Source organism: Maylandia zebra, linkage group LG2 (assembly GCF_041146795.1).
Source record: "Maylandia zebra isolate NMK-2024a linkage group LG2, Mzebra_GT3a, whole genome shotgun sequence".
In the NCBI taxonomy this organism is placed as follows: Eukaryota; Metazoa; Chordata; class Actinopteri; order Cichliformes; family Cichlidae; genus Maylandia; species Maylandia zebra.
This window is the reverse complement of record NC_135168.1, coordinates 28,571,076-28,597,338: the sequence shown is the minus strand read 5'-3', so window position 1 is coordinate 28,597,338 and position 26,263 is coordinate 28,571,076. Positions and strand designations below refer to the sequence as shown.

Genomic DNA, 26,263 nt, shown 5'->3' with positions numbered 1-26,263 from the left:
CAGGAAAATAAGCCAGGCTCCCTTGATCTTAAATACTTTCCTGGTGAGTCTCAATCGTGAGTTTAAGTCTTAGTGAAAACAGCATGTTGCTCATTTTGTAATATGTAGGGTCTCATTGGTGGACTTCACACTTTTCTGTTTTTAGGCCATGTAGCACTCCAACCTATCCAGACCTCCGGGGGGTATCAAAACAACGTCTTTTAAAATAGACATCCAGCAGTGGGTGTCTTTTCAAATGTGTTTGGAAGACAACGCAGATGTCTGTTGTCTGTAAACCAGTGTTCTTCTACAGGCTGTGAACTACCTCAGCCAGTGCAATGGCAAGGACAGGTCAGAGCAGCACAATGTGTAGAAATGCTGGATTATTTATTGTTTCTAAGCAGGCATCGTTCTGTTCAGATGGCAGATGTGTTTTCTAAGAAAGCCTTAGAGTTGTAATGGACTATGGAGTGCTAAGGTTAGAAACAGGGCTGCAGCATATTCTAACTGCACAGTTACAGTCATTGTGTACACGCATAATGAAGATCCCAAGTCCAAGCACTTCCTGAAGATCAACACAAATCAGTGGAGTCCAATGTGATATGCAGCTGCACACCACCACACAGATGCAATCAGAGCCTGTTGTACCTCCCACAATCTCCCAAAAATTAACAAAACAAGTCAATTGCAATGTGAATGACACACACAAATGTGATCACTCCAATGGATGATTTTCTATGCTGTGAGATGTGTTTATATAAGGCATCCTGCAGTACAGCTATGATTGTTTCCAGATGTTTTATCTGTATTTATACAATTTGTGTGCAGTCATGTAAGTTTTAGGCTGAACATCTTTGTTTGATATGGCAGCAGTACACCCAGTTGAAATGAGTTACAAACTGTTGTGCAGTCCTACTCGTGCTTGCTTACTCATTTGAGACCATATATAAGTTTAGACACCTTATCACAGAAGACACAACAGGTGATGTAAGCAACCTGTCACTTGTGTAAAAGTGGAAACAAAAGTGACTCTTCCCTGCTCTTTCCTCTGCCTGAATGTTACTCTTGAGAAGAATATTTCCTGGAGCAGGTGACCTTTTGGTTGCTGCTCTCACTCTCCACTGCTGTGCACATGAAAATGTATTTTCACTTGAAATACTGGCAGCCCTCTGCTCCTTTTTTCTTTTGGTCATATAGCCTTATTGCTGTTTGCTCACGCTATGGTGATTACTACTTCAAATATAGATGGCACCATATAGTTTTTGGTTTTCCTTTGGTCACAAGATCTGGTTTTTTTTTTGTTGTTGTTGTTTTGGGGGGGGGGGGGGGTTGTTATAAAACCCTGCTGTTTTTCCTTAAATAGGAGATTAATAGGAGATATTCTTCTTCTCTAAATGTAGTCACCAAATGGTAGGCCTTGTAAAATCACAAAGCGGGTTAAGCAGATGCTGAGGCGCATACTGCACAGAGGCTGCCAACATGCTGCAGAGTCAGTTGCTACAGATCTGCAAACTTCATGTAGCCTTCAGATTAGCTGAGAAACAGTGACAGCCTCATGGAATGGGTTTCCGTGTCCGAGCTGCTGCATCATAGCCTTACATCACCAAGTGTCAGCTGCAGTGGTGTAAAGCTCATCGCCACCGGACTCTAGAGCAGTGGAAACATGTATCTCTTGAGTGATGATTCGTGCTTCACCATCTGTCAATCTGATGGACGAGTCTTTTGCTGTTGCCAAAAGAACTGTATTTGTCTGACTGCATTGTGCCAAGCGTGGTCAAAAATTCCCATAAACACACTCCTAAACCTCTTGGAAAGCCTTCCCCGAAGAGTTAAAGCTGTTATAGCTGCAAAGGCAAGGTCGGCATCACATTAAACCCTATGGATTAATAATGGAATATCACTCGAGTTCATACATGTATGAAGACAGATGAGCAAAAACCTTTTGACAGTATAGTATGTACTTTATATATTTGCATAAGGAATCTCTGTAAGTCACAAAGATCAGGCTTCAAACTGCACTCTTCAGTCTGTTAGTGAGATATTTGGAAAATGGAACCTTACTAATCTAAGGTGACCTTGAGGGTCTTTATATATCTAGAAATGCACCATGGTGGGCTTGGGGTGAAACAGCACAGGGTTAGCATTTCGGTACACTGCATACTGTGTATACGGCTGTATTGAATTTTAAAGGTGCCTATAAATAAAATGTATTATTATTATTATCATAAGAATAATTAATGGTGGAAAAGTTGGCCTGAACAGGAAAGTGAGTAACTGTGAAGTTCACAGTGAAGGGTAAGAAATGCAAAAACGCTCATCAAAGATCAAGATGAACACACACAAAGGTTACAGTGTACAGCCTTTATCGATTTAAAATCAGTTTCACTTTGTTCTTTCTTATGACTTCAGTGTTCTCCGTTGTGGGCCCAGGACCAATAACCGCACAAGGACAAGCAGCCCACCGTCCAGTTGTTCCACATGTTTCTAACACTTTACCCTAGTGACAGTAACCAGCTACAACATAGGTGTCAAACTCTGGCCTGCGGGCCAATTTTGGCCCGTAGCCTGATTCCATTTGGCCCGCGAAGCCATACCAAATTACTGTTAGAGCTGGCCTACTGGTATTATACAGCTAATATATATATTGTTTAGTATTAAGCTTTGCTTGTTCCATATTCAGTTTTTCAGCAAAATGTGTTTGAGTCCATAAGAAAAGATTTATTCTTATATCTGGAGGAATAAATATATTTCAAATACTATTAACGTTAGCCCGCGACTATCTTCCAGTTTTGAATTTTGGCCCACTGTGTATTTGAGTTTGACACCCCTGAGCTACAACATGCGCACAACAGTCTGCAAAACTGTGCATAGGCTTCGTGTACATGGCTTGTTGGATGAAAGGGTTACAACAAGGCCCAGTATACAATGGAAACCTTGCAAAGCTACTTATTTGAGTCCAAGCACAAAGATGTGAAGCTAGAAATGAGCACAATAGATCCCCCTCATTGGTTATTGACTCACTGTTGTTAACTGGTATTTTTATTTTAAATTTGATGTTACTGATAGAAATGAAATCGGCAGCAGAACAGAAATACCAAACTTTCATAAAGGAAAATAACTTTATTTCATTACTGTTGTATTAGACTGCAAATAAACTTCCAGGTAATAGTAGAGTCTTCTTCCCAAGAAAGCTCACCAAATTTACTTTGTAGAAACGGTTGCCTGATTTGTCCTCAAACTCCACATACAGTTGGGCAAAAAGTATTTAGTCAGCCACCGATTGTGCAAGTCCCCCCCACCTAAAATGATGACAGAGGTCAGTAATTTGCACCAGAGGTACACTTCAACTGTGAAAAACAGAATGTGAAAAAAAAATCCATGAATTCACATGGTAGGATTTGTAAAGAATCCACATGGTATATATATATATATTTTTTTTTTTTTTAAGCTAATAATTTATTAGTCAACATTTTGTCCTGGAGGTTGATGTGTTGGAAGCAGGAAAAATGGGTGAAGTGTGAGAAGGGCCAACTTGTGTATCTGTCAGAAGTGGTCCAAGAAGGAACAGGATCATCAGCCAAAGCTCATAGATGCACATGGAGACCGAAGGCTGGCCCATGTGGTCCAATCTAACTGATGAATAACTGTCAGACACCGCATCAGTGATACAAGAAGAGATTTTTTTAAATATGCAATACACAAATTGTTAGCACAATAAGTGATAATTCACAAAAGTTAAAAGGAAAATAAAAATACTCCATCCATCCATCCATCTTCATCCGCTTATCCGAGGTCGGGTCGCGGGGGTAGCAGCCTAAGCAAAGAGGTCCAGACCTCCCTCTCCCCAGCCACCTCCTCCAGCTTGTCCGGGGGAATACCAAGGCGTTCCCAGGCCAGCCGAGAGATATAATCTCTCCAGCGTGTCCTGGGTCTGCCCCGGGGCCTCCTCCCGGTGGGACATGCCTGGAACACCTCGCCCAGGAGGCGCCCAGGGGGCATCCTTGCCAGATGCCCGAACCACCTCAGCTGGCTCCTTTCGATGTGGAGCAGCAGCTGCTCTACTCTAAGCCCCTCCCGGATGGCCGAACTTCTCACCCTATCTCTAAGGGAGAGGCCAGCCACCCTTCGGAGGAAGCTCATTTCCGCCGCTTGTATCCGCGATCTCGTTCTTTCGGTCACTACCCACAGCTCGTGGCCATAGGTGAGGGTAGGGACGTAGATCGACCGGTAAATTGAGAGCTTCGCTTTTACACTCAGCTCCCTCTTCACCACGACTGACCGGTGCAGCGTCCGCATTACTGCAGCCGCAGCCCCAATCCGTCTGTCGATCTCCAGCTCCCTTCTCCCATCACTCGCGAACAAGACCCCGAGATACTTGAACTCCTCCACTTGGGGCAGGAACTCATCCCCGACCCGGAGTGGGCACTCCACCCTTTTCCGGCTGAGAACCATGGCCTCAGATTTGGAGGTGCTGATCCTCATTCCCGCTGCGTTACACTCGGCTGCGAACCGCTCCAGTGCGAGCTGGAGGCCCTCACCCGATGAAGCCAACAGAACCACATCATCCGCAAAAATCAGAGATGAGATTCTGAGGCCACCAAAGTGAAAGCCCTCCGCCACTTGGCTGCGCCTAGAAATCCTGTCCATAAAAATTATGAACAGAACCGGAGACAAAGGGCAGCCTTGGCGGAGCCCATCACCCACCGGGAACGAGTCCGACTTATTGCCGGCAATGCGAACCAAGCTCTTGCAACGGTTGTATAGGGATTGAATGGCCCGTAGCAATGGGCCAGACACCCCATACTCGCGCAACACCTCCCACAGGACGCCCCGAGGGACACGGTCGAATGCCTTCTCCAGGTCCACAAAACACATGTAGACTGGTTGGGCAAACTCCCATGCACCCTCAAGTATCCTCGAGAGGACAAAGAGCTGGTCCAGTGTTCCGCGACCAGGACGAAAACCGCATTGTTCCTCCTGTATCCGAGGTTCGACTAGCGGACGAACCCTCCTCTCCAGCACCCTGGCATAGACTTTCCCGGGGAGGCTGAGGAGTGTGATCCCCCTGTAGTTGGAACACACCCTCCGGTCCCCCTTCTTGAAGATGGGGACCACCACCCCGGTCTGCCAGTCCACAGGTACTGCCCCTGATCTCCACGCAACATTGCAGAGACGTGTCAACCAAGACAGCCCTACAACGTCCAGAGCCTTCAGGAACTCGGGGCGGACCTCATCGACACCAGGGGCTCTGCCACCAAGGAGTTGTTTAACTGCCTCAGTGACCTCGCCCCCGGAAATCGGTGGGTCACACCCCTCATCCCCAGACTCTGCTTCCTCCCCGGAAGACGTGTCAGTGGGATTAAGGAGGTCCTCGAAGTATTCCTTCCACCGCCCGGCAATTTTCTCAGTCGACGTCAACAGCGCTCCGCCAGCACTATACACAGTGCAGGTAGAGCACCGCTTTCCCCTCCTGAGACGCCTGACGGTTTGCCAGAATCTCTTCGAGGCAGTCCGAAAGTCTTTTTCCATGGCCTCTCCGAACTCCTCCCACACCCGAGTTTTTGCTTCAGCCACTGCCCGAGCCGCATTCCGCTTGGCCTGTCGATACCTGTCGGCTGCCTCCGGAGTCCCACAGGCTAACCAAGCCCGATAGGCCTCCTTCTTCAGCCTGGTGGCTCCCTTCACCTCTGGTGTCCACCATTTGGTTCGGGGCCATAAAATAAAAATACTGACAGAAAAAAACCTGATTATGTTAGAACTGCCTCCATAGTCAGATCACTGACACTGATAACAAAAGCATGGTCACCTTTAGATATAAGACTCATCTCTGGAAGTGCTGGGAGGCATCTGAATGAATGTGGTTTCACCGTTATTGCTCCACCTCTTCAGGCTCTTTTAATATCATGAACAGATTTTATTATAATTTAGAATTTATCACATCCGTATTCACATACTGTCATGTTTTGTCCTTTTCTCGAGTTACAAAAACGACATATGATAACTAAGCATTCTCTTTGTTGAAGATGATGTCGTCACAGTCGCACAACAGGAACAGTTTTGCATAATCAGTTCAATGACCAGATGTTGGGGGTCCATGAGTTGCCCATCCAGCTGTTGCTGCAGAGTGTGTTTTTCAATAACACCTCCCTCAGCCTTAGTAACAGTTGCTTGACAAAAACATGAGCTAAACTTAAACTACAGACCAAGATGAGGTTAACCAGAAGAGCTGCCACGCTTACCTCTGAAAGTGTTGCATTAGCAGCTATATCAGTTTATGAGAGTTTTCCATACACAATTTTTTTTTTTTCATTTATGTATGCAATAACCACCCAATTTCACTTTTTTATGTTTCTATGGTGAACAAAATTAAATCATGTACAATCTGCATGAAATTCAACAACTAAAAACTAGTTAAATTTGCTATTGTTGAGGTGACGTTGTACAGTGTAGTAAGAGTGGATAGTTGCATTGATAAATTCCTTCTCAAGTGTCTCAGATTATTCAATTAACTGGTCGAAATCAACAGTTCTTCCGATTAATTGCTCCTTCCATAATTCTTCTCCTTCCCCACTGCAATGTGGAAATATAAAATACTTAGGTATTAATATCTCTTCTAAACTTTCAGAATTAACTAAATTAAACCACATCCCACTTTTAAAGACAAGGCGACCTGGCTAGATGGAAATCTTTACCCATATCACTCATGGGAAGGGTCGCCGCTATAAAAATGATGGTCTTGCCAAAAATAAACTATTTATTTTCAATGATCCCAAATAAGCCATCACAAGATTGGTTCAGATCTCTAGACTCGTATCTTTCTAAATTCCTTTGGAAAGATAAACCCCCACGTATCAGCTTAAAAACACTACAAAGGACCAAGGATAAAGGAGGATTAGATCTGTCTAACTTTAATCACTATTTTTTAGCCAACAGGCTTCAGTTCATCTCTAGATGGTTTAAACACACCCTCTTAGATGAACCTTGGATAGATGTAGAACAGGCACTATGTAATAACCTAGAAATTTCAGACCTACCATTTATCAGCTCAAACATCAAACGACATGAATGCTTTAAAAGCATCAATATTAGCTCTTCTCTGACAGCATGGTGGGAGTTTCTAAAAATGACAGAGTCTTCATTAATCCCATGCAAACGCACACCTATCTGGAACAATCCGGACATATTACAAAACAATATTATGATAAACTTTCCAGATTGGAGTTGCAAAGGAATTAAATACTTGGAACATATGTGGGAAGGAACAGACTTTATTTCGTTTGACAGACTAGTTACACAATATGGGATCAACAAGAAACGATTTTTGGAATATCAACAAATTAAATCCATAGTAAAAAAGAAATTTAATCCCAGTGAAGCTGAATTACAAACACCACCAAGTGTGGTACAAGTTTTTAGTCTAAAACCCCCCAAATTATTGTCTAAAATATACAGAACACTTTCTAAAATAGATGAATCAATATCCCTTCCTATTGCAAAATGGGAAGCAGATTTATCAATCAACTTAGACCCAATCCTTTGGTCTCAGATATGCTTAAAAACCTTTCAATGGATCAGAAATCCCAGTTTGCAATTAATACAATACAAAATATTACATAGAGTGCACTATACTGGTCATAGGATGTTCAAGATGGGCTATACGCCTTCCAACAACTGCTCACACTGCACAGCAAATACACCGGACAATTACATCAACGCTCTTTGGTTCTGTCCACCAGTTCAGAAATTTTGGTGTGAGATATGTGAAGACTTATCAAAGTGTCTGAAATGTAACATTCCAGCCTCCCCTTTAGTATGCTTGCTGGTTAACTTGGATGAGGTCACTGTAGAAATAAACACAGCCCACGTTGTTTTTACGGCCCTATGCATTGCCAAGAAAATGGTCCTCATTAACTGGAAAAATAAAAATAATCTTAATTCTAACCAATATAGAAACCATCTAATAGATCACATTAGTCTTGATAAAACATCTGCCATCACATTTGATCAATCCCTTTGGGCTCCTTTGATCGGCTTCATCACCTAGTGGGGGTGGGGGGGTCATGGTTTGGTCCTGCCTTCGCTATTGTGGTTGATATGGGGGTAGGGATGGCCTTAGGGCGTCTGGGGAGTCCCTACGGACGTTTCCCTAGAGGGACTAACCTGGGGGATGTGGCCATGACCTGGTTAGGAGCTCTGGTGCTCTTGGATGGTGTTTTCCTTGTGGCTGCATACAGCGGAGATGGGGGAGGGTCTGTGCTGGCGGACGTTGGTTACTGGCCTGGTAGCCTGGCTGCCCCTGGGAGGGTCCGGCACGGGCGTGGAGGCTTGGGGGTCTGGGGGTGCTCCGCCCCCCAGTCTGGGGTGCTGGCCGGGCTTTGGGGGCTTGGGTCCTGGCTGTTGTGTCGCCGGAGCAGTGGGCGGGTGGGTGCAAGGGGGCTCAGCCCCAGTGCAGGGGACCTCTGATGCATCGGCCCTACTAGGGGGCTCTCTAACTGGTGGGGAGGTTATTATATCTTTGCAGGTGGTCTCCTCACTACAGGAGCTCACTCTGCAGGTGGGGGGAGAGATATAGGAGAGGTGGAGAATGAACTCAACCTGGGTGTCTATTGTCTTGTGTAGTTTGGGAGATGATTGGATGATGGGGTGGGTGCAGTTTTCTCTGGGGTGGAGTCGGGTGGGCTGCCCCGGACTCTGTGGGGCTGGGCGGTGCTGCTGCTGCGGGCCCCGGTCCGGATGGGCCTGGGCCCCCTTGCCCTGGTGGGTTCCAGAGTGTGGGGGTGCCTACTGGGGTCAGCGGGGGAGCTGGCCCCAGGGAGGGGCCGCTTGCCCCTCCCTTTCTTCCCTCCCCATCCTAAGCTGCATCCCTATTCCCGCTCTACCACACCCACCCACACACGCAGGGCTTGGGGTGCAGGTATGTCACCAGGGTACAGGGGAGGCACTCCCCCTCTGTCCCCTTCTGGCCGCCTGTGCCTCAATTTTATTCTGCAACCTAGACATCCACATTACTCACACACTCTCACATAACACATACATATAGGGCCTTGGGGGTGGGCACGTTTTACAGCATCCAGAGGATGGTCGGTGTACTCCAACCCACCTCTGGCGCTGGTGCCCTACCCTCAATTTTAAATGCATTTAGACACTAAGGGTTTTCAGGAAGAGCCGTGCTGCTCTCTGAGAGGAAGCTAGTACCATGCTCTCCTGAGTTTTAAATGCACTTTAGAACAGCACACAGCAACACTACATATGAGCGGGCGTAGGGAGGTTTGAGGTCTTCACTCACCCCGGTTCTGTTAGCCATCAGACTGGGGTCTGGGATGCGGGGCCTCCCTGCTACTGCAGATAAGGAGGTGGTCCGCTTGCCTCCACCCCAGAGAGAAGGGTTACATCTCCTGGGTCTAGGTGCGGCTTGCCCCTCTGAGGGTGGGGGTACCTGGACCTGGGATATAGAGTATGTTTGGGGAGTGCGACTGTCTGTGCAGTGTCTATTTGTGTCTGTCTACACGTTGGGTGAGTGCCGAGTATTTGGTTGTGCATATGGGGTGGGAATGCACGTCTGTGTCCGCGTGTGCCTGTTCGTCTGTGTCTATACAGGGAGTGCAGAATTATTAGGCAAATGAGTATTTTGTCCACATTATCCTCTTCATGCATGTTGTCTTACTCCAAGCTGTATAGGCTCAAAAGCCTACTACCAATTAAGCATATTAGGTGATGTGCATCTCTGTAATGAGAAGGGGTGTGGTCTAATGACATCAACACCCTATATCAGGTGTGCATAATTATTAGGCAACGTCCTTTCCTTTGGCAAAATGGGTCAAAAGAAGGACTTGACAGGCTCAGAAAAGTCAAAAATAGTGAGATATCTTGCAGAGGGATGCAGCAGTCTCAAAATTGCAAAGCTTCTGAAGCGTGATCATCGAACAATCAAGCGTTTCATTCAAAATAGTCAACAGGGTTGCAAGAAGCGTGTGGAAAAACCAAGGCGCAAAATAACTGCCCATGAACTGAGAAAAGTCAAGCGTGCAGCTGCCAAGATGCCACTTGCCACCACTTTGGCCATATTTCAGAGCTGCAACATCACTGGAGTGCCCAAAAGCACAAGGTGGAGGTGGAGTACTGGTTTGGGCTGGTATCATCAAAGATGAGCTTGTGGGGCCTTTTCGGGTTGAGGATGGAGTCAAGCTCAACTCCCAGTCCTACTGCCAGTTTCTGGAAGACACCTTCTTCAAGCAGTGGTACAGGAAGAAGTCTGCATCCTTCAAGAAAACCGTGATTTTCATGCAGGACAATGCTCCATCACATGCGTCCAAGTACTCCACAGCGTGGCTGGCAAGAAAGGGTATAAAAGAAGAAAAACTAATGACATGGCCTTCTTGTTCACCTGATCTGAACCCCATTGAGAACCTGTGGTCCATCATCAAATGTGAGATTTACAAGGAGGGAAAACAGTACACCTCTCTGAACAGTGTCTGGGAGGCTGTGGTTGCTGCTGCACGCAATGTTGATGGTGAACAGATCAAAACACTGACAGAATCCATGGATGGCAGGCTTTTGAGTGTCCTTGCAAAGAAGGGTGGCTATATTGGTCGCTGATTTGTTTTTGTTTTGTTTTTGAATGTCAGAAATGTATATTTGTGAATGTGGAGATGTTATATTGGTGTCACTGGTAAAAATAAATAATTGAAATGGGTATATATTTGTTTTTTGTTAAGTTGCCTAATAATTATGCACAGTAATAGTCACCTGCACACACAGATATCCCCTTAAAATAGCTAAAACTAAAAACAAACTAAAAACTACTTCCAAAAACATTCAGCTTTGATATTAATGAGTTTTTTGGGTTCATTGAGAACATGGTTGTTGTTCAATAATAAAATTATTCCTCAAAAATACAACTTGCCTAATAATTCTGCACTCCCTATATGTCAGGTTGGTTTTAGATTCAACCTCTCTGGGTACATCTCAGGCCCTCCTAAGTACGGAGGCCTATCTCCCCTCACCACAGTCCCTGCCGGTGGCTGATGCCCTCAGGCGTTGGTGTGTTGGTGGTCCTTGTCATCTGGGGCTGGGCGCTCATGTATGTACCGGCTCACTCCTGGTGGCCGATTGGCGGGGCCGGGCGCCTGTGGCCCGGGTGGGCTCCTTCCAGGGGGTGGGATGCCCTCAGACCTCTGGCCTCTGGGCCTGAAGCTCGGTCCTCTCTGGCACAGCTGGCTGCCGGCAGAGCCCGCGGGCACGCCACTGCAACCCCCTCTGGCCTCTGCTCCGTAGCTGCGGGGTGACCTCTCCTTTGGGGCTCTACTCAGCTCTTCCCAGGAGGGTGGCACGGTTCCCCCCCCCTTTGGTGGTCCTCCTCGGGTCCTTGTACTCTGGGGCCTCTGGATATCTGGGGCCTGGATCTCCTCCATACCTGCTTCATACCCTGGTGGACGGGGCTGTGGCTCCCCACACTCCTTAGCAGATCGTTACATGGAGAAACCTTTGGAATACAAGCGTGCTGATCCACAAAGGTATGCACACAGGTGTACACACGGGTGTTCACAGACGCGGACTACACCTTTCTTGGTTGCTGCCTCAAAGCACATTGTGCACTGTCTATCTTGCGTGCTGCACAATATCGTTTAATATTTAGTATCTACTGCTAGCTAGTTTATTGTGATGGTGCTGGTTTTTTTATTATGTTGCTCTTTGTTGTTTGCTTTCTCTTCTGTTCTTTTTCTCCATACAGGTGATCCAGGTGTTTTGTTTGTTTTTCTTTTTCTTTCTTCCCCCCCTTCTCACCATCTCTTCTCCCCTTTGGTTTTCTTTCTCTCCCTCTCTTTCTTTCATTCTTTCTCCCTGTCCTATCCCCCAGTTCATGTCTGGCCCGTTTGTAGCAACTGAAAATAAAATAAATTCATAATTATAATAAAGGTCAATCAAATGGACCAATATGGCAAGGTCATGATGATCCACTTGGTAAAATAAATCCGCTTGCCATCTTTCTTGGCCTCAAGACAACAATTCTGATGGCTAAAGATCCAAACGGGACACCTTAAAAAAAAAAAAAAAAAAAAAAAAGAGTGGATAGCTGCCTGGACTCACAGGAAAGTCAAGGTTACAAGAGCCTGCTTGTGCTGTTTATTGTGGTTTAAGCTGTCAAGGACAAAAAGTATCAAACCTGGTAATCATACCTTTCCTACTTTTTAAAATATGGAGTGAGAGTTTCGTGGCGCAGTGTTTAGCACTGTAGCCTCAGAGGAAGAAGCTCTGTGTCTCTGGGTACATATAGTTAGTGGGGTTAGGTCAGTAGGTATGCATGGTTGTCTGTCTCCCTGTGACAGGCTGGTGATCTGTCCAGGTTGTGTCCCGCCTCTCGCCCTATGACAGCTTCAATAGACTTCTGCCCCCTGTGTGTGTTTACCTGTTCCCGGTACCTTATCTTTTGGACTGGACCACACATTTGGCCAGATTTCACTGTGGGTAAGGCTACTCATGACCCTGTTGCTGACTCACCACTGTTCTTTTCTTGGACCAATTTTGATGGACACTGTCCACTGCAGACTGGAGAACACCACACACCCCTGCAGTTTTGGAGATGCTCTGAATGGAACGTCTATCCATCAAAATGTTTCTAACACATCAATTTTGAGGATTAAATGTTAACTTGCAGCCTCGTATATCCCACTAACGCCATGACAAAGAGATACTCCATGTTATCCACTTCACCTGTCAGTGATCATAATGGTATGCCTGATATATTACCAAGATACTCATGCCACCATTTTCATTAAGCGTATTTTAGAACTCTTCACTGTGACGATGCATTCAGTTAGACCGATTCATAGACTGGTTCATACCACACTTGCAAAGATATTTTTGTAGATCTGGGATTGTGCATGAGGATCGTGCATGAGGATCGTGAGGCCTAAAAAACGAGCATTTCCCAAACTGATACCATATAGTGCAGTCAATAAAGATAGCATGCTAGGGAAGAACATCTGCGCCAGGATAAGACTGGGAATATTCACGTTTATGCTGCTGCAATAGTCAAGAAACACGTCTCAACATTTTACAAATACACAAAGCAAAACAACAGAAGGCCAGAGACTTCGGCTGGCTGTACAAACAGAAAGAATTTGGAAGGAAAACACTATCTCTGCTGATACTATGCAATACGAGAGGAAGAGGATGTCATATAGTCTGTCTAGGAATTAAAAGACAGTGAAGAAAAGAAGCTGACATAAAGTTGAACAAAGAGAAAACAGGAGGAGGAACGAGCTCCTCTAGTGAAGATCTTCAGAGAACAAGGAGCTGCCAAGCACTTGCTTAGTTACACTTCAGACTAATTTTCTCATTCTCTGCCTTCTACTCTTTTCCTGTCATCTGTTTCTCCTGTCGGTACATATCTCTTATTTATCATTTCCTTCCTTCTGCACTTTTGGCACTTCATATTCTGGCTCTCACCATAAATTTACAACAAACAAGTTAAGCAGCCAGTCACTCTGGAGGCAACATTCATTTTAATTATGGCCTGTGAAAAGCTTTCAACTTTCTTTCAGGCGCTTTTGAAAACTTATATCATCAATCTTCAATGAATGACTTTGTAGCAAAGATTTTATCTGGACAATATGAAAGCTGTCAGAGAGAAACAGTATTTATCACACTGTGTCTGGTGAAACTTGGACTTGGAAGAAGTTAAAGGCAAAAATGGCAGGTTAGCTAAATGCCCCACATGAACGAATGACTGTTGTCAAGTCATGATTTAGAGGTAGGTTTAGAAGCAACAATAAATCATGTTTGTTAAGTACAAAATATTTGATAGACTCAAATTAACAATATATGAAAATGAATAGATATACTTTGTAATTGTTCTGTGGCTCTTTGTTTGTTTTGAATCCAGTTCGTTTTGTGTCTGTGTTCATGCATGTGTAACTGTAGCTTTCTGTCTTTGTAGTTGCTTCATATCTGTTTGTAGTTTTTCTCTGTTGTTTGGTTGCTTTAGGTATTATCCCCCCATCAGCCCGTGAGTGGGTGGTGTTGACACCATACTTTGTGAAAATGATAGCACCAGGACGAGGCAATGTAAGATTTTTAAGCTGAGTTTAAACTTGAGGTGGATTTTTTGGAGATGCTCCCAATGTTTAGAGGTCAGGTTTTCTGAAAATCACCGAGGATTTTCAAGTTGATACCATAAGTGCATCTGTTAAAAACCTCAGACAGTGTGTCACTGACCCTGATGTCAAGGTCAAAGGTCAGGTCTGATAATCTTGTGAATGTGATAATTTGACTCTGCAGCTGTTTCATGTCTGTTTGGAGACACACTTTTTTGGTCTCCTTGACATTTTCATCATTTTCTGCTCATCTGTGTGTCTTTGTCACTTTAGTGAGCACCTTTGTAACGATGGTGTCTTTTCAGGTTGCTCCGTGTCTGCTTCTGGTTGCTTACTGGTCTGTTCACTTGGTTTTTTTGATCCCTTACTGTGTCTTTGGAGTCTTTTTATGTCTCTTAGTAGTTTTGTGTCTCCTTGAAGTTGTTTTGTATGTGTTAGTTTACATTTTCTGTATCTTTGTTCCAAGGATCCATCTGTTTGTTGTCAGTTAGTTTTTTTCTTTGTAGTCACTTTATCTCCTCTCCAAGTCATTTAATTTTGTACTCTTTTTTTTAAATATATTTTTGTAGGCTCTCTTTGTCTTTCATTTCAAAATGAAACCCTTTGAAAAGAGGCTGTGGTCCAGGGAACTTAAGCCAAATTGGTCCCAAGTAGACTGATCCAATTCAGATACCAACAGTGGCAATTATTGTCCCACAGTAGGGCTGCACGATAAATCGAAAATTTATTGTCATCGCGATATCAGCCTGCGCGATGGGCCCATCGCAAAAGACGGCGTAAACTGCGATAATTGGGTACCTTAAAATGTTTACACACGTGCTGTAAAGAATTTACCAATCAAAGAAATCCATTTACACATTTGACCAGTCGAATAGAGCCCTTCACGGCATTAACCAATCAAATGGATTAGAGGCCCGCCTCCTACGCAGGTCGGGCGCGAACAACGCTGCAGCAACGAGTCAAAGTTGTAATGGCTGAGAGCGAGACGCGTGACGAGAATGCTACTGAACTCGTGGCTAAAAAAAAAAAATAGTACCTCACTTATTTGGAGGTACTTTGGATTTGATAAAGACGACGTTCTCCAAACACAGGTACTCTGCAAAACTTGCCGAACACTCGTGGCAACCACCAGAGGAAACACGACTAATCTCCACCATCATCTTCAATACAACCACAGAGAACTGTTTGAAGAGTTCCAGAAAGATAGGGCTAGCCAAACAAAGGTTGCTAATGTTAAGACAAAGAGCGCAGCAGTCCAACAGCCGTCTCTGTATCAGAGTTTTTCAAGTGGAATTCCTTATGAGAAAACGTCGAAGCGGTACAAAGAAATAACAGAGGCCATTACACATTTTTTGGCTAAAGACATGATGCCTATAAATACAGTTAGCAGAGAGGGCTTCACCAGTCTGATACATAAAGTGGACCAGAGATACCGCATCCCCTCACGAAACTACTTTTCACATGTCGCCATTCCACAAATGTATGAAACATGCCGCAAGACCGTCATGTTTGAACTGAGCCAAGCTGAAAACTACGCAAGCACTACAGACCTATGGTCAAGTCGTACAACGGAACCATATATGAGTTTCACAGTGCACTTCCTCACCGAAGACTTTGAACTGAAAACACGGTGTCTAGAGACTGTGTATTTTCCAGACTCCCACACTAGTGAAAATATAGCCCATGTATTACGTGAGGTGTTAGCCAGCTGGGATCTTAAAGAAGATCGACAAGTGTGCATCACCACAGACAACGGTGCCAATGTTGTGAGAGCCACGGAGCTAAACAACTGGGTCAGACTTCAGTGTTTTGGACACAGGCTGCACCTTGCAATCGGTAAGTTTTATTCAAGGCAGATCTTTTTAGCAATGAAAATGTGCTATACATTATTATCAAATTGATATTGATAAGGATAATGTTACCTTTTTAGACAACTTTAGTTATAAATTTCAATTAGTTTTTTTTTTTTAAAAAAAAGGTTTTAAACATGACAGTTTTTTTGTTTCCTCTTATTTCTCCAGAAAATTCTATCAAAGATGATGCCCGCATTGCCCGAGCCATTGGACTTTGCAAAAAGTTAGTTGGACATTTTTGCCACAGCTGGAAAGCAAAGATGGCTCTGAAAAAAGCACAGCAGAAGCTCAACCTCCCAGAGCACACACTGATCACAGAATGCCCAACCAGGTGGGGTTCCAGGCAGAAGATGATTGAGAGAGTCCTGGAGCAGCAGCGGGCCATTTCTGATGTCATCTCAGCAGACAAGAAATCAAGACACTTGATTCCTACTTGGCAGGATCTTGAGGTACTGGAGTCTGTCAACCAGGCATTACACCCCCTGCAAGACTTTACAGATGCCCTGTCTGGTGAGAGCTACGTTAGTGTTTCATATGTAAAACCAGTCCTTCATCTGATGAAGACGTCGGTGCTTGCAGAGAAGGAAGAAGACAGTGATTTGACAAAATCAATTAAGAAGAAAATCCTCGAGTACCTGATTACTAAATATGAAAATCCAGCTACCCAGGAACTTATGGACATGGCGTGCTTCATGGATCCCAGATTTAAAGTCAGCTACACCAGCACTGATCGAGTCTCAGACATCAAGACCAGAGTGATGTCAGAAATGGAAGCAGTGGCACAGAAGGTATTCATGCATGCTTATATATAAAACCTTTCAATTCATATTTAGTCCAAAATGTTTACTTTTCTTATAATCTGCTTTCTGTTCCAGGAGAGAAGCTCCGCTGAACCAGAGGCCCAGACAGATGATCCACCCAGTCGTCCCCTGAAGAAGGCAAAAAAGTCCCTGGGCAGTTTCTTCAAGGCAGCTCCAATCCCTACCTCCTCTTTTATGCATCTCTCACAAGCTGTTGAAGCTGAGCTTAACAGCTACTTGCTATCCACGGCCATAGACAGTGAGGAAGACCCCTTGGCATGGTGGAAACTCCACAAAATGACATTCCCACAGCTAAGCAAGCTTGCAAGGAAGTATCTCTGCATACCTGCAAGTAGCTCACCTTCAGAGAGACTTTTTAGTACATCAGGAAACATAGTAACATGTCAGCGCACATGTTTAAAACCTTGGAGAGTAAACATGTTGGTTTTCCTTAACAAGAACTTGCCATAAAAAACATTCACTCAGGAAGGATGAATGCAAGATAGAGAAACCTTTTTTTTTTTTCAAAAAATTACAAAAATACACTACCTACATTGTTCTTAATTGTTGATAATATTAGTCTTGGCCAGTACGACCACAAAGGTAGACAATTGTTCTTTGGTGTGTTCCCACAGCAGACAAGTTCTTACCTATAGTTTAATCTAGTAAAGTTTCCACTCCAGTTTTGACTTGCATCATAACTACTTGGTGAGTGGTAAAATGATGAACAACTGCATAGAGATAATTTGCAGTATAATTTAAGTTATGTTTATTTAAAACTAATTATAGAGACCGGGAAGGATGTCTTTCAGAATTCAAGCCTCAGAAATTTTTTTATGGGGGCAATGTTTCAATGTTTGACTGCACTTTGTTGTTACACTGCTAATACAGCAGCTTTCATTAAATAAAACTGTGCAGTAAAACGGAAATTATGTATTTGTTTTTTGTTTTTTTTTTGCTATTTATTTTATCGCAAGTCATATCGTTATCGCAGTATTGATCACAGTTATCGCACATCGCAGGTTTTCCTAATATCGTGCAGCCCTATCCCACAGTTTTCCTAACTGGATTTGAATCTGAGCCCAGTATTCCCAGTTTGCAGTGCAATAAACAGTGCTAACCTGGGAGTCATGAACCACTGTCCAACACATTTGGTCCTCTGCCTCTTAATACTGTATAGTTGCATATCCCATCCTGCAAATGCAATTGGTCCAACTTAGCTGGCTTCCATACCGGACTGGGGTAGACTGGCACTCTTAGGCTTTTTCCTATTCCCATTTTTGCAATTCTTACTGTTCCTCAATAGAGGTCGATACAGTTTGTAGACTAATTAATACTCTCAGAAGTTCTGCCCATCTCTGCAGCGTCCTTGGTGCTACAGTCAGTGTGCAGCAGCTCTAATCACACAGACAGCTCACTGATGCCATTGCTAGAGGTCAGAACACAGTTAATCTCTTACTCGGTTCCCTTCGCATCTCTATTCTTCCTCTTCTTTTTGCCTCACAGTCTAGTACAGCAACTCTTAGCTGCTTCATTGCTAACAATTTATTTTTCTTTACGTATTTGCCCAATTCTGTCTTACCCTTGATCATGAAGTGCTTACCTGCATCTCTTTGAATGACAGTGTTGGTCTGAAAATGAGCATTGGACATGTGTTCAATCACTTCAGACTAATCTATGATGCTGTCATGAGACAGTGTTTACTACAACAACTGCATTTGTCTCTTTATAACATTTTAAGAGAGTGGGGCTTACATCTTTTACTTTTAATTTCCCACAGTTGCACAGGAAGCAGCGCTTTTCTTAGTCTACTTATTATAGCAGGTTTCAAAATATAAGTTTAATCAGCTCTAAGAAATATAAGCGCAAGATCAGCCAGGAAGTCTTAATGTTTGCTTATAATGATGACCACAGTTTTTCGCCATCCTTATTCAAGTAGTGTAGGTTTCACGAAGTAATTGAAACCAACTATGGCAGATCTGAAAAAACTGCTTGACAGTTTAGCGATAATGATTCAGACAGCATTCATAAGGACTGATTGGAAGGCCATGTTAATGGTGCATTTACACCAACCTGCCAGACCATCGGCCACACACAGCATATTAGCTTTTGGTCATTTGTTGCTGGCAATAAAGATCAACAAATGGCACCAAAGAACATGCTTACAGGGTACAAAAGAACAGCTTTGATCTTTATGGATACTTTCCCTTTCATAATCAGGTCACTGAAGCTTTTTTATTTTTTATAACTCACACAACTTTGGAATTTTCAAGGCTTAAGGCTAAGACCAATTTGTACCAAACAGTAGCCAATCACTGTCTCTAACTGATCTTTCTGAGTTAACTTCAGTAATTACTTCCTCCCAACCATCAATATGTCCTTAAGAAGAGCGGTCCCTAACCCCTCGACCGGTACCAGTCAGTGAGTCATTTAGTACCGGGCCACGAGAGCTGAGGCTCGGATTTTATGCTTTTATAATTTATGCTTTTCAGGGTTTTTTTTATTTTTTTTATTGTTTTTATCGTTAACTCGGTTTCCCTGGGTCTTTTCCCATGTGTTATGAATGAATCTTTTTTTTTTGGTAGCAGTACTGGTTTTATTTTGTTGTATTTATCCGCGACACCTCGGGGAATTTCTGCTCGAAATCCACACTGCAGCTGCTCAGCTCTGTTTAAGCTCAAGAGGCCTCACCATCTTGGACATGTTCACTCTGCATTCCTTCACACATAACTGTTTCTGGGACTACAGAGCCTATACATGTAGAAGCATTATAAAAACGGCAATGGGTCAAAGTCTAACATTGAAAAGACGTCCACAATGACCACATTTGGACTATAAATAGCCCATAAACGGAGGTCCCACGGATGTCAACTTGACTACAAGTTTTGTAACGCCTGTGATGTCTCTTTTTTGTTAAAAAAAGTGACATCACAGGCGTTACAAAACAATTTACACTTGTAGAACAGCAAAACTGTTGTAAAATTGTTTCCTGGCAACAGAAAAAAAAATCTATAATTATTATCGATGCTCATCGGGGAAATAAAAATATTTTAGACATTTCTACTCTCCCTGCAGAGTTCTGAGAAATCTTACCGAGGTGGTGATGATATATTCTGGAGTACTGATTGGTCGGTAGGTGATGACTTCATACTTGTGTATCACTAATCTGGATCTTTACCTGCTTCGGAGAACGTTAGGTCTACAGCATCGGTTACCATGGCAATTTAGCCCAGTAAGAAGTGAGCCACCTTTGTATTACAGAAAAGCCAGAACTTAACTGGATAAGACAATATCATGCTTTGTAGTACATGCCTCAGGCGGTCTCACTGAACGTAGCAGCACTGTGGCTCACTGATGACCTGTCTTGGGTATACCTTCTTTCTGCCAAGCTGCAGCTAGGACAAGCTAGAAAGATAATGGATACACTTTTGCAGAACTTGCTCGGTTGAGTCTATATGTACATATGATATATGACTCACTGTCTTTAAAGCTGTGTCTGATGAGTTCATCAGAAAATGTCAATGCCCCCTGGACAGGCCAGCCCACAGCTAATGCAGAGAACATCATTAAGTCATCAAGTTGAGTCACACACCAAGTTGGCTTCTATCAGACAAGACCAGACAGACATCACTGCTGTATAATCTTTTTCTTGTAATTACCTTGAATCACTTTTTCTTCATAATTTTCTCTGAATATGAGCTGTCTGCTGCAAATCCACCTCGCGGATTCCTTTTCTCTTGCACATTCCCAGCCCATCAATCATACTTAACACCGTACATTCCTCCATGACCTCCCCCTCTGTGCAACACACAGTCTACACATTTCTTTTAAAAGTGAATGCCTAATTGTTTTGCATGTGTCCTCCTTCCTAGTTTGTGCTGTTACCCTCCCTCCATGCTTATTCCATTCCTGCCGTGAACATCAGTGGAACGTTGTTGTTATGCTGTGCTTTGATGCATCCATTCATTTGGAAGAACACATACTCCACTTTTTGTGATGCCACATGCACTCAAATATTCCCGTTTTTATTGCTGACATTTCCTTTTTGTCTTTTCCCCTCTACATACTGAGTTTGAGTCTCCTCTTATCTCGTTAGTCAGATATCGAGGGTTTAGTTGCTGCTCCCACAGGGGATGGGGGACCAATTAAATATTTATGGATCAACATTCATTCAAATGTTTGGCAATGGGAAAAGCCTGTGACCGGAAAACTGACATGACTTGTTTGTGCACAACATGCAGCAGGGGACATGGAGGGCTAGTCTTCAGCATGTGTCACCGTGAATGTGCTTTGTAGTGGCTGTGCTGGCAGATGATGTTATTGTAATGGACATATTTGTAGGCTGTGGGCTTTCAGAGTCATATTGATATTATCCTATTGACCAGAAGAGAGGAATTCTCCCTGGAGCCCCCCGAAAAAAAAATACATAATAGGCATCAAAACTTCAGGTCCAAGCAAATAACGATTGAAATACGACAATGCAAAGCACATTTGCAGATTGCGCGACTCCTTTTGTCTAGTGAGTGCATTCTGTCAGATCGCTGTTTCCTCGTAGTGGCCGAGTGACTATTTACTCTGGAAGAGGCTGACAAAGCTCTCCGAAGGCAAGAGGGTCGCATGCCTGATCTGATAAAAATCAGTATTTGGGACAATATCAAGATTAAATAAGGATCGTTATGCAGGTTGTTGTGCGTTAGATCCTAACTTCAATTCAGGAGATGAGGCTTGAGGTAGAGATGAGTTATGAGAGCAGTGGTGAAGAAGGCAGACCAAGAAGTGGAGTATGAGAAAAAGGGAATGAGAAATAGATGAGGAAATGTAGAAAAATATACTATTTTTAAATGGTCATAAAAGGTTTAAAAGAGCTACTTGTGATCTTTACATTTAACTAACCTGTTGACATTTTACAGCAGTTTTTGGCTATATTTAGGTGTTTGGAATGTTTCACGACAGTCAGGAATCTGGAATATTCTACTGGGATATACAGGGTTAGGACCATGGTGCGTATATAAAAACAGATAAGTCTGGAGAACACTGTGAGCTTACTATGACTCCATTCTTCTCTGAGTCCATTAAAATAAAATTGAGATAAAAAGACAAACAGATGGTCAAAGAAAACTGGCTGAAGAAGGCCTAATTAAAAATGTTCACACTTTATTTCTCTACAGCTCTCGTTTGTGCATTGAGACTCCCTTCATTTGAAAAACTACAGTGCCAGTTGTTCCAGTAAGTATGCAGCAAAATAACCAGTTTATCCTGAAGTAACAAAACCCTAGCAACAATGAGTTTTATCTATTTGCAGCAAGACAGGAAACAGCACGAAGCTACAAAGTCAGTGCGGGCCGTGGAGGTTGGGGTGGCTTGGCAAGTCAACAAAGCAAGTATTTGAAGAAACCAGTGCTGCTTGTTGACCATTTCAAACAATGACCTCAAGTGTTCTTCCACCAAGTTATTATTATTACTTTGTGGGTGTGTGCTTTGGCTTTATTGGACAGTTGACTGTAGTAAGGAAGAAAGGAAACCAAAGGGAGAGCGAGGAACATGTAAGGTTAATCATCCAAAACCAAACCAGGAATGTTCTCGAGTTGTGCTTCGCAACTTAACCATTTTGTTTCCTTTAGTTATAGTTTTGTGAAGAGCCAACGTACAGCATCAGGAGTCATGACGGGAAGTAATCTTTAATCTCTGCACTGGAGAAAAGAGAGTTTTTGTCAACAACTTTAACAACAAATATAAACACATCAAATGCTAAAGTGTCATGGTGGCTAATACTACTCTGTAATATGTGATCATCCCCAAGTGTGACCACATGCTCGGGGAGGACTATCCTTCAATGTCCAATGTCCTTTAGTTCCATCAACACAAAGATGTTTATCTCTTCAAACAAATCTTTAGTACTTCAGTATCATTTGTACTACAATACATTGTGTTTCTTATTCAGTGCAATCCAATTGTAATCACAGGATTTTTACAGTAGAAAAGTTCGCCTTTATTACCTTTGACCTATGTGGTCAAAACAACCCCATGGGTCAGGAGAATAATGCTGCTAGCACAGCTTGCCTCCATAAGTAGGTTGGAAGCATGCTGTGCGATGATCAGAGGACCTCTGCAGTGACTCCACTACAGTCGTTGCCCGTCCTCATGGAGCGAATGTTATTGCTCATTTATACTTGTGTAGTCATGATGTTTGCATCAGGTTTAAACTTTATTATTGTTTAGATATATTATTACTATATTAACCCGTTACTCATAGTTGTTAAGTTACATGAGCACTACGGTGGGAAATGTGAGTAATTTGGGCTATCTGAGGTAGCTGGCAGTTTCTCACTCAACAGTCGTGACAGACATCTCATTGTGAGCCATTCAGCAAAATGTAACACTAACATTTGACAAGGTGGCTGCAAAAACCAAAGGTTTACACATGTCACACAATGACAAACTGAAGGTACCTCTACACTCATACAACTTTTGCTCTGTCTAAAGACAAAAGCAAATACCTTTGATCCGTCTTGGCAAGCTGCTATGCAGGCCGAGACATTCATACTGAGGCAGAATTCACTGAATGGTTTCAAATAGGGAGCTCTACACTTACACAGATGGCTGACATTTATCTGTAACTGTTCAATATTCCATCGAGAACAGATTAGCCAAAGTCATGAAAGGTGGTGCAATAGTAAAGGAATGCAATTACTGCTGCTGGATTCTTCCAAACTCTCTTTTTACCCAAAAGCATCCTGATGTCAGCTTCTTGAATACTGCACATCAATGCTTTTCATACATGTCCCATCGAGGCCTGAGAGACTGCTGGTTTTCATTCCAGCCAAACACTACAGCAGCTGGCACCGCTGATTAACACAAATGCAACAAAAGCAGAAGAGCTAAATGGTGAAATGAGCTACTCCAGCATTTTAGGGGAGGCAAAATACTGAGAAAGTTCAGCCTTGGAGCCCAATGGCAGAAAAAAAAAAAAAAAAGCTATTTTAGTGATAACCATGAGTTTCATAGTGGCTCTTTCAGGGGAAGGAGCCACTATGAAATAACATGCAGATCCATAATCATAGATTTATTAATCATGTTTCTATTCTCGTCTCTCTGGAATGAGTTTCAGTTTATAGCTGGGCTTGTAGATATAATACCTATCCAAGTATGCTGAAAGAGTGCTGGAGTTTAATCAATGACTCAATTGCAGACACACCTGACCACAGAATCAGTCTATTACATTCCAACCTCTCCACCATCATGGATGGGCAGGACCAAGAAGCTATCAAAGGATGTCAGGGACAAGACCTTGAACCTTCCTGCAGTAACAACACTGTAATTGATGGGTCGTTGATGGGTTTCAGCGGTTTAGACACCCAAAACATATCACCAGGTAGCCCATGGAGGGAGCTGAAGCGTCACGTTCGCAAGAAGGAGCCAAGAAACCTCGGAAAGTGTATTCATACCTTCATCACCTCTGGACAACTGCAATCTATGTAATTGGGTTTTGAACACTCATCTGTCCATCACTTGCAGTTACTTCAGAATGCTGCTAGTCATCTTTTAACAGCTATTAGAAAATATGATCACGTCACTCTGGTTTTAGCACGTTTACATTGTCTCCCTGTTCATATTGAGTTTACAGTTCTTTTGCTTACTCTTAAAGTGTTACACAGTATGGCACCCAGCTATTTAACCATCAAATCCCATCTTAAAATTCCAATATTGTGCCAAAATGCAGGTAAAAGATTTTTAATGAAAGGTCTGAGATTCTACTTTCTCAAACTGTACTTCTTTCTTGCTAAAATGTAACTCTAGCCCAACGCCTATGGATCGATGACTTGTGACCTGGGTCAACACACCTGAATCAAATGATTAGTGCATTACCAGGCTTCTGGAGAACTGCAAGACATGTTGAGGAGGTCATTTAGCCATTTGAATCAGCTGTGCCTGTCATGGCTGTGTGGCAGGCAGGCAGGCAGGGAAAAGGGACCCAAAATGCAGGACTCACAAACACAGGACTGGAACTCAAAACGCAGCTTTAACGCTGGAAAAATCTCCTCAACAATACCGCTCACAAAAACAAAACTCAGCACAGAGAAACTAAAACACGACAAGCACACAGCATGGAGACAGTACAACACAACAGAGAGCAACGGCAAACGCAGGGCTTATATACACAGGGGAGTAATCAGGGAATAGGAAACAGGAGGGAGACGCAGCTGGGAGAGATTAGGGCTAACGAGTCAGGGGCAGGTAAAACTGAATACACTGACAAAGGACTGGGATTATCAAAATAAAACAGGAAATAAGAAACAAATCTCAAAAACGCAAACTTGACACTGAGAGATAAACAGGAAGAATAAAACACATAAAACAGAGAAGACAGTGATTTAAACTAGAGGACAGAACAACAAATAACATAAAGAGAAGAAAACCAAGAATAACCCTTAATACAAAATCAAACCAGCGCAACTCAAAACCCCAAACAAATTAGAAAAACACCAAAACAGAAAAAGTTGTGTCAAAATGACGCAGAACCACGACAGTGTTGGATCAAGGACACAACTAAAGCCTGCAGGACACCGGCCCTCGAGACCTGGAGTCCCCCCCGCTCTAAAGGCATAATTAAGAGTAAAGAACTTGATTTGATTGAGTTTTTTAGTGATATAAAGGGATCAAGTTATTCTAATTTAAGCTATCGAAATTATTTATTTAGATCTCAAAGAGAAAAACATAAAACATGTTCATAAAAGAATAAAAACATATTAAGCAGCAACAGTAAAGCTTCGGGCTGTTGGCATACTGAGCACATGTTTAAAAAAAGGGCTTTTTTGGCTTCAGAGTGCTTCGTCTACAAAAACATGAGTTCTTCTTTTTTAGATGGACCAATTTTGATGGACATAAAAGCAAAGTTTGGTGAAATTGTTTGCAAGGAATTCAACCAGTGTAAAACTTTTAAATTAATTAATTTAGTTAAGTATGAAATATTTCTATTTGACTAAGGCATTCAGGCAGGTACAAATTCGAAAGCTACAAAACCTTCAAAATGTTTTTTCAGTCAGTTTTTTTCTAACAATGAAACTTTTCCTCTCTGAACTATCTGAACATGCACAAAAGCCTCGTAGGACGGACTTCACTTACTTGAAACTCTCAAACTGCGAAACCTGCAGAGGTGCACCTGAAATCCTGTCCACACAACCTCCAATTAGACTGGACCCCACGGTTATCTGCATTTATAGAATAAACAGCATCTATAGCATATACACAGTATCGAGTTTCAGACCCGCTGCTAGCTTCACATCTTTCTGCTTTTTTTTCTTCAGAACCTGTAACAACTTTAAAATAGGTACATATTGGAAACATCTCTGCTCCACCGCTCCAAGATGCTCTTTGAAATACTCTCTTCTTTTGCAGGAGGGGAAAGAGGGCTGTTACTCCGTGGAGCTAATGTAATTTGGTTGCACTGACATCAGTTTGTCACCATTTGATGTTGATGATTTGAGAACAGCAAATCATCAACATCACAGTGATGCCTCTGTAAGTGTGGGTGTAA

At 43.0% G+C, this 26,263-nt stretch overlaps 1 protein-coding gene across 1 annotated transcript; it reads left to right on the top strand.

Moving 5' to 3' along the window:
• The first annotated feature begins 15,067 nt into the window (after positions 1-15,067).
• LOC106674971 (E3 SUMO-protein ligase ZBED1-like) lies at positions 15,068-17,745 on the top strand. Its single transcript, XM_024798949.2, has 3 exons — positions 15,068-15,911; positions 16,097-16,716; positions 16,804-17,745. The coding sequence occupies exons 1-3, from the start codon at positions 15,074-15,076 to the stop codon at positions 17,197-17,199; spliced, it is 1,854 nt and encodes a 617-aa protein (XP_024654717.2). The 5' UTR covers positions 15,068-15,073; the 3' UTR covers positions 17,200-17,745.
• Positions 17,746-26,263: the final 8,518 nt, after the last annotated feature.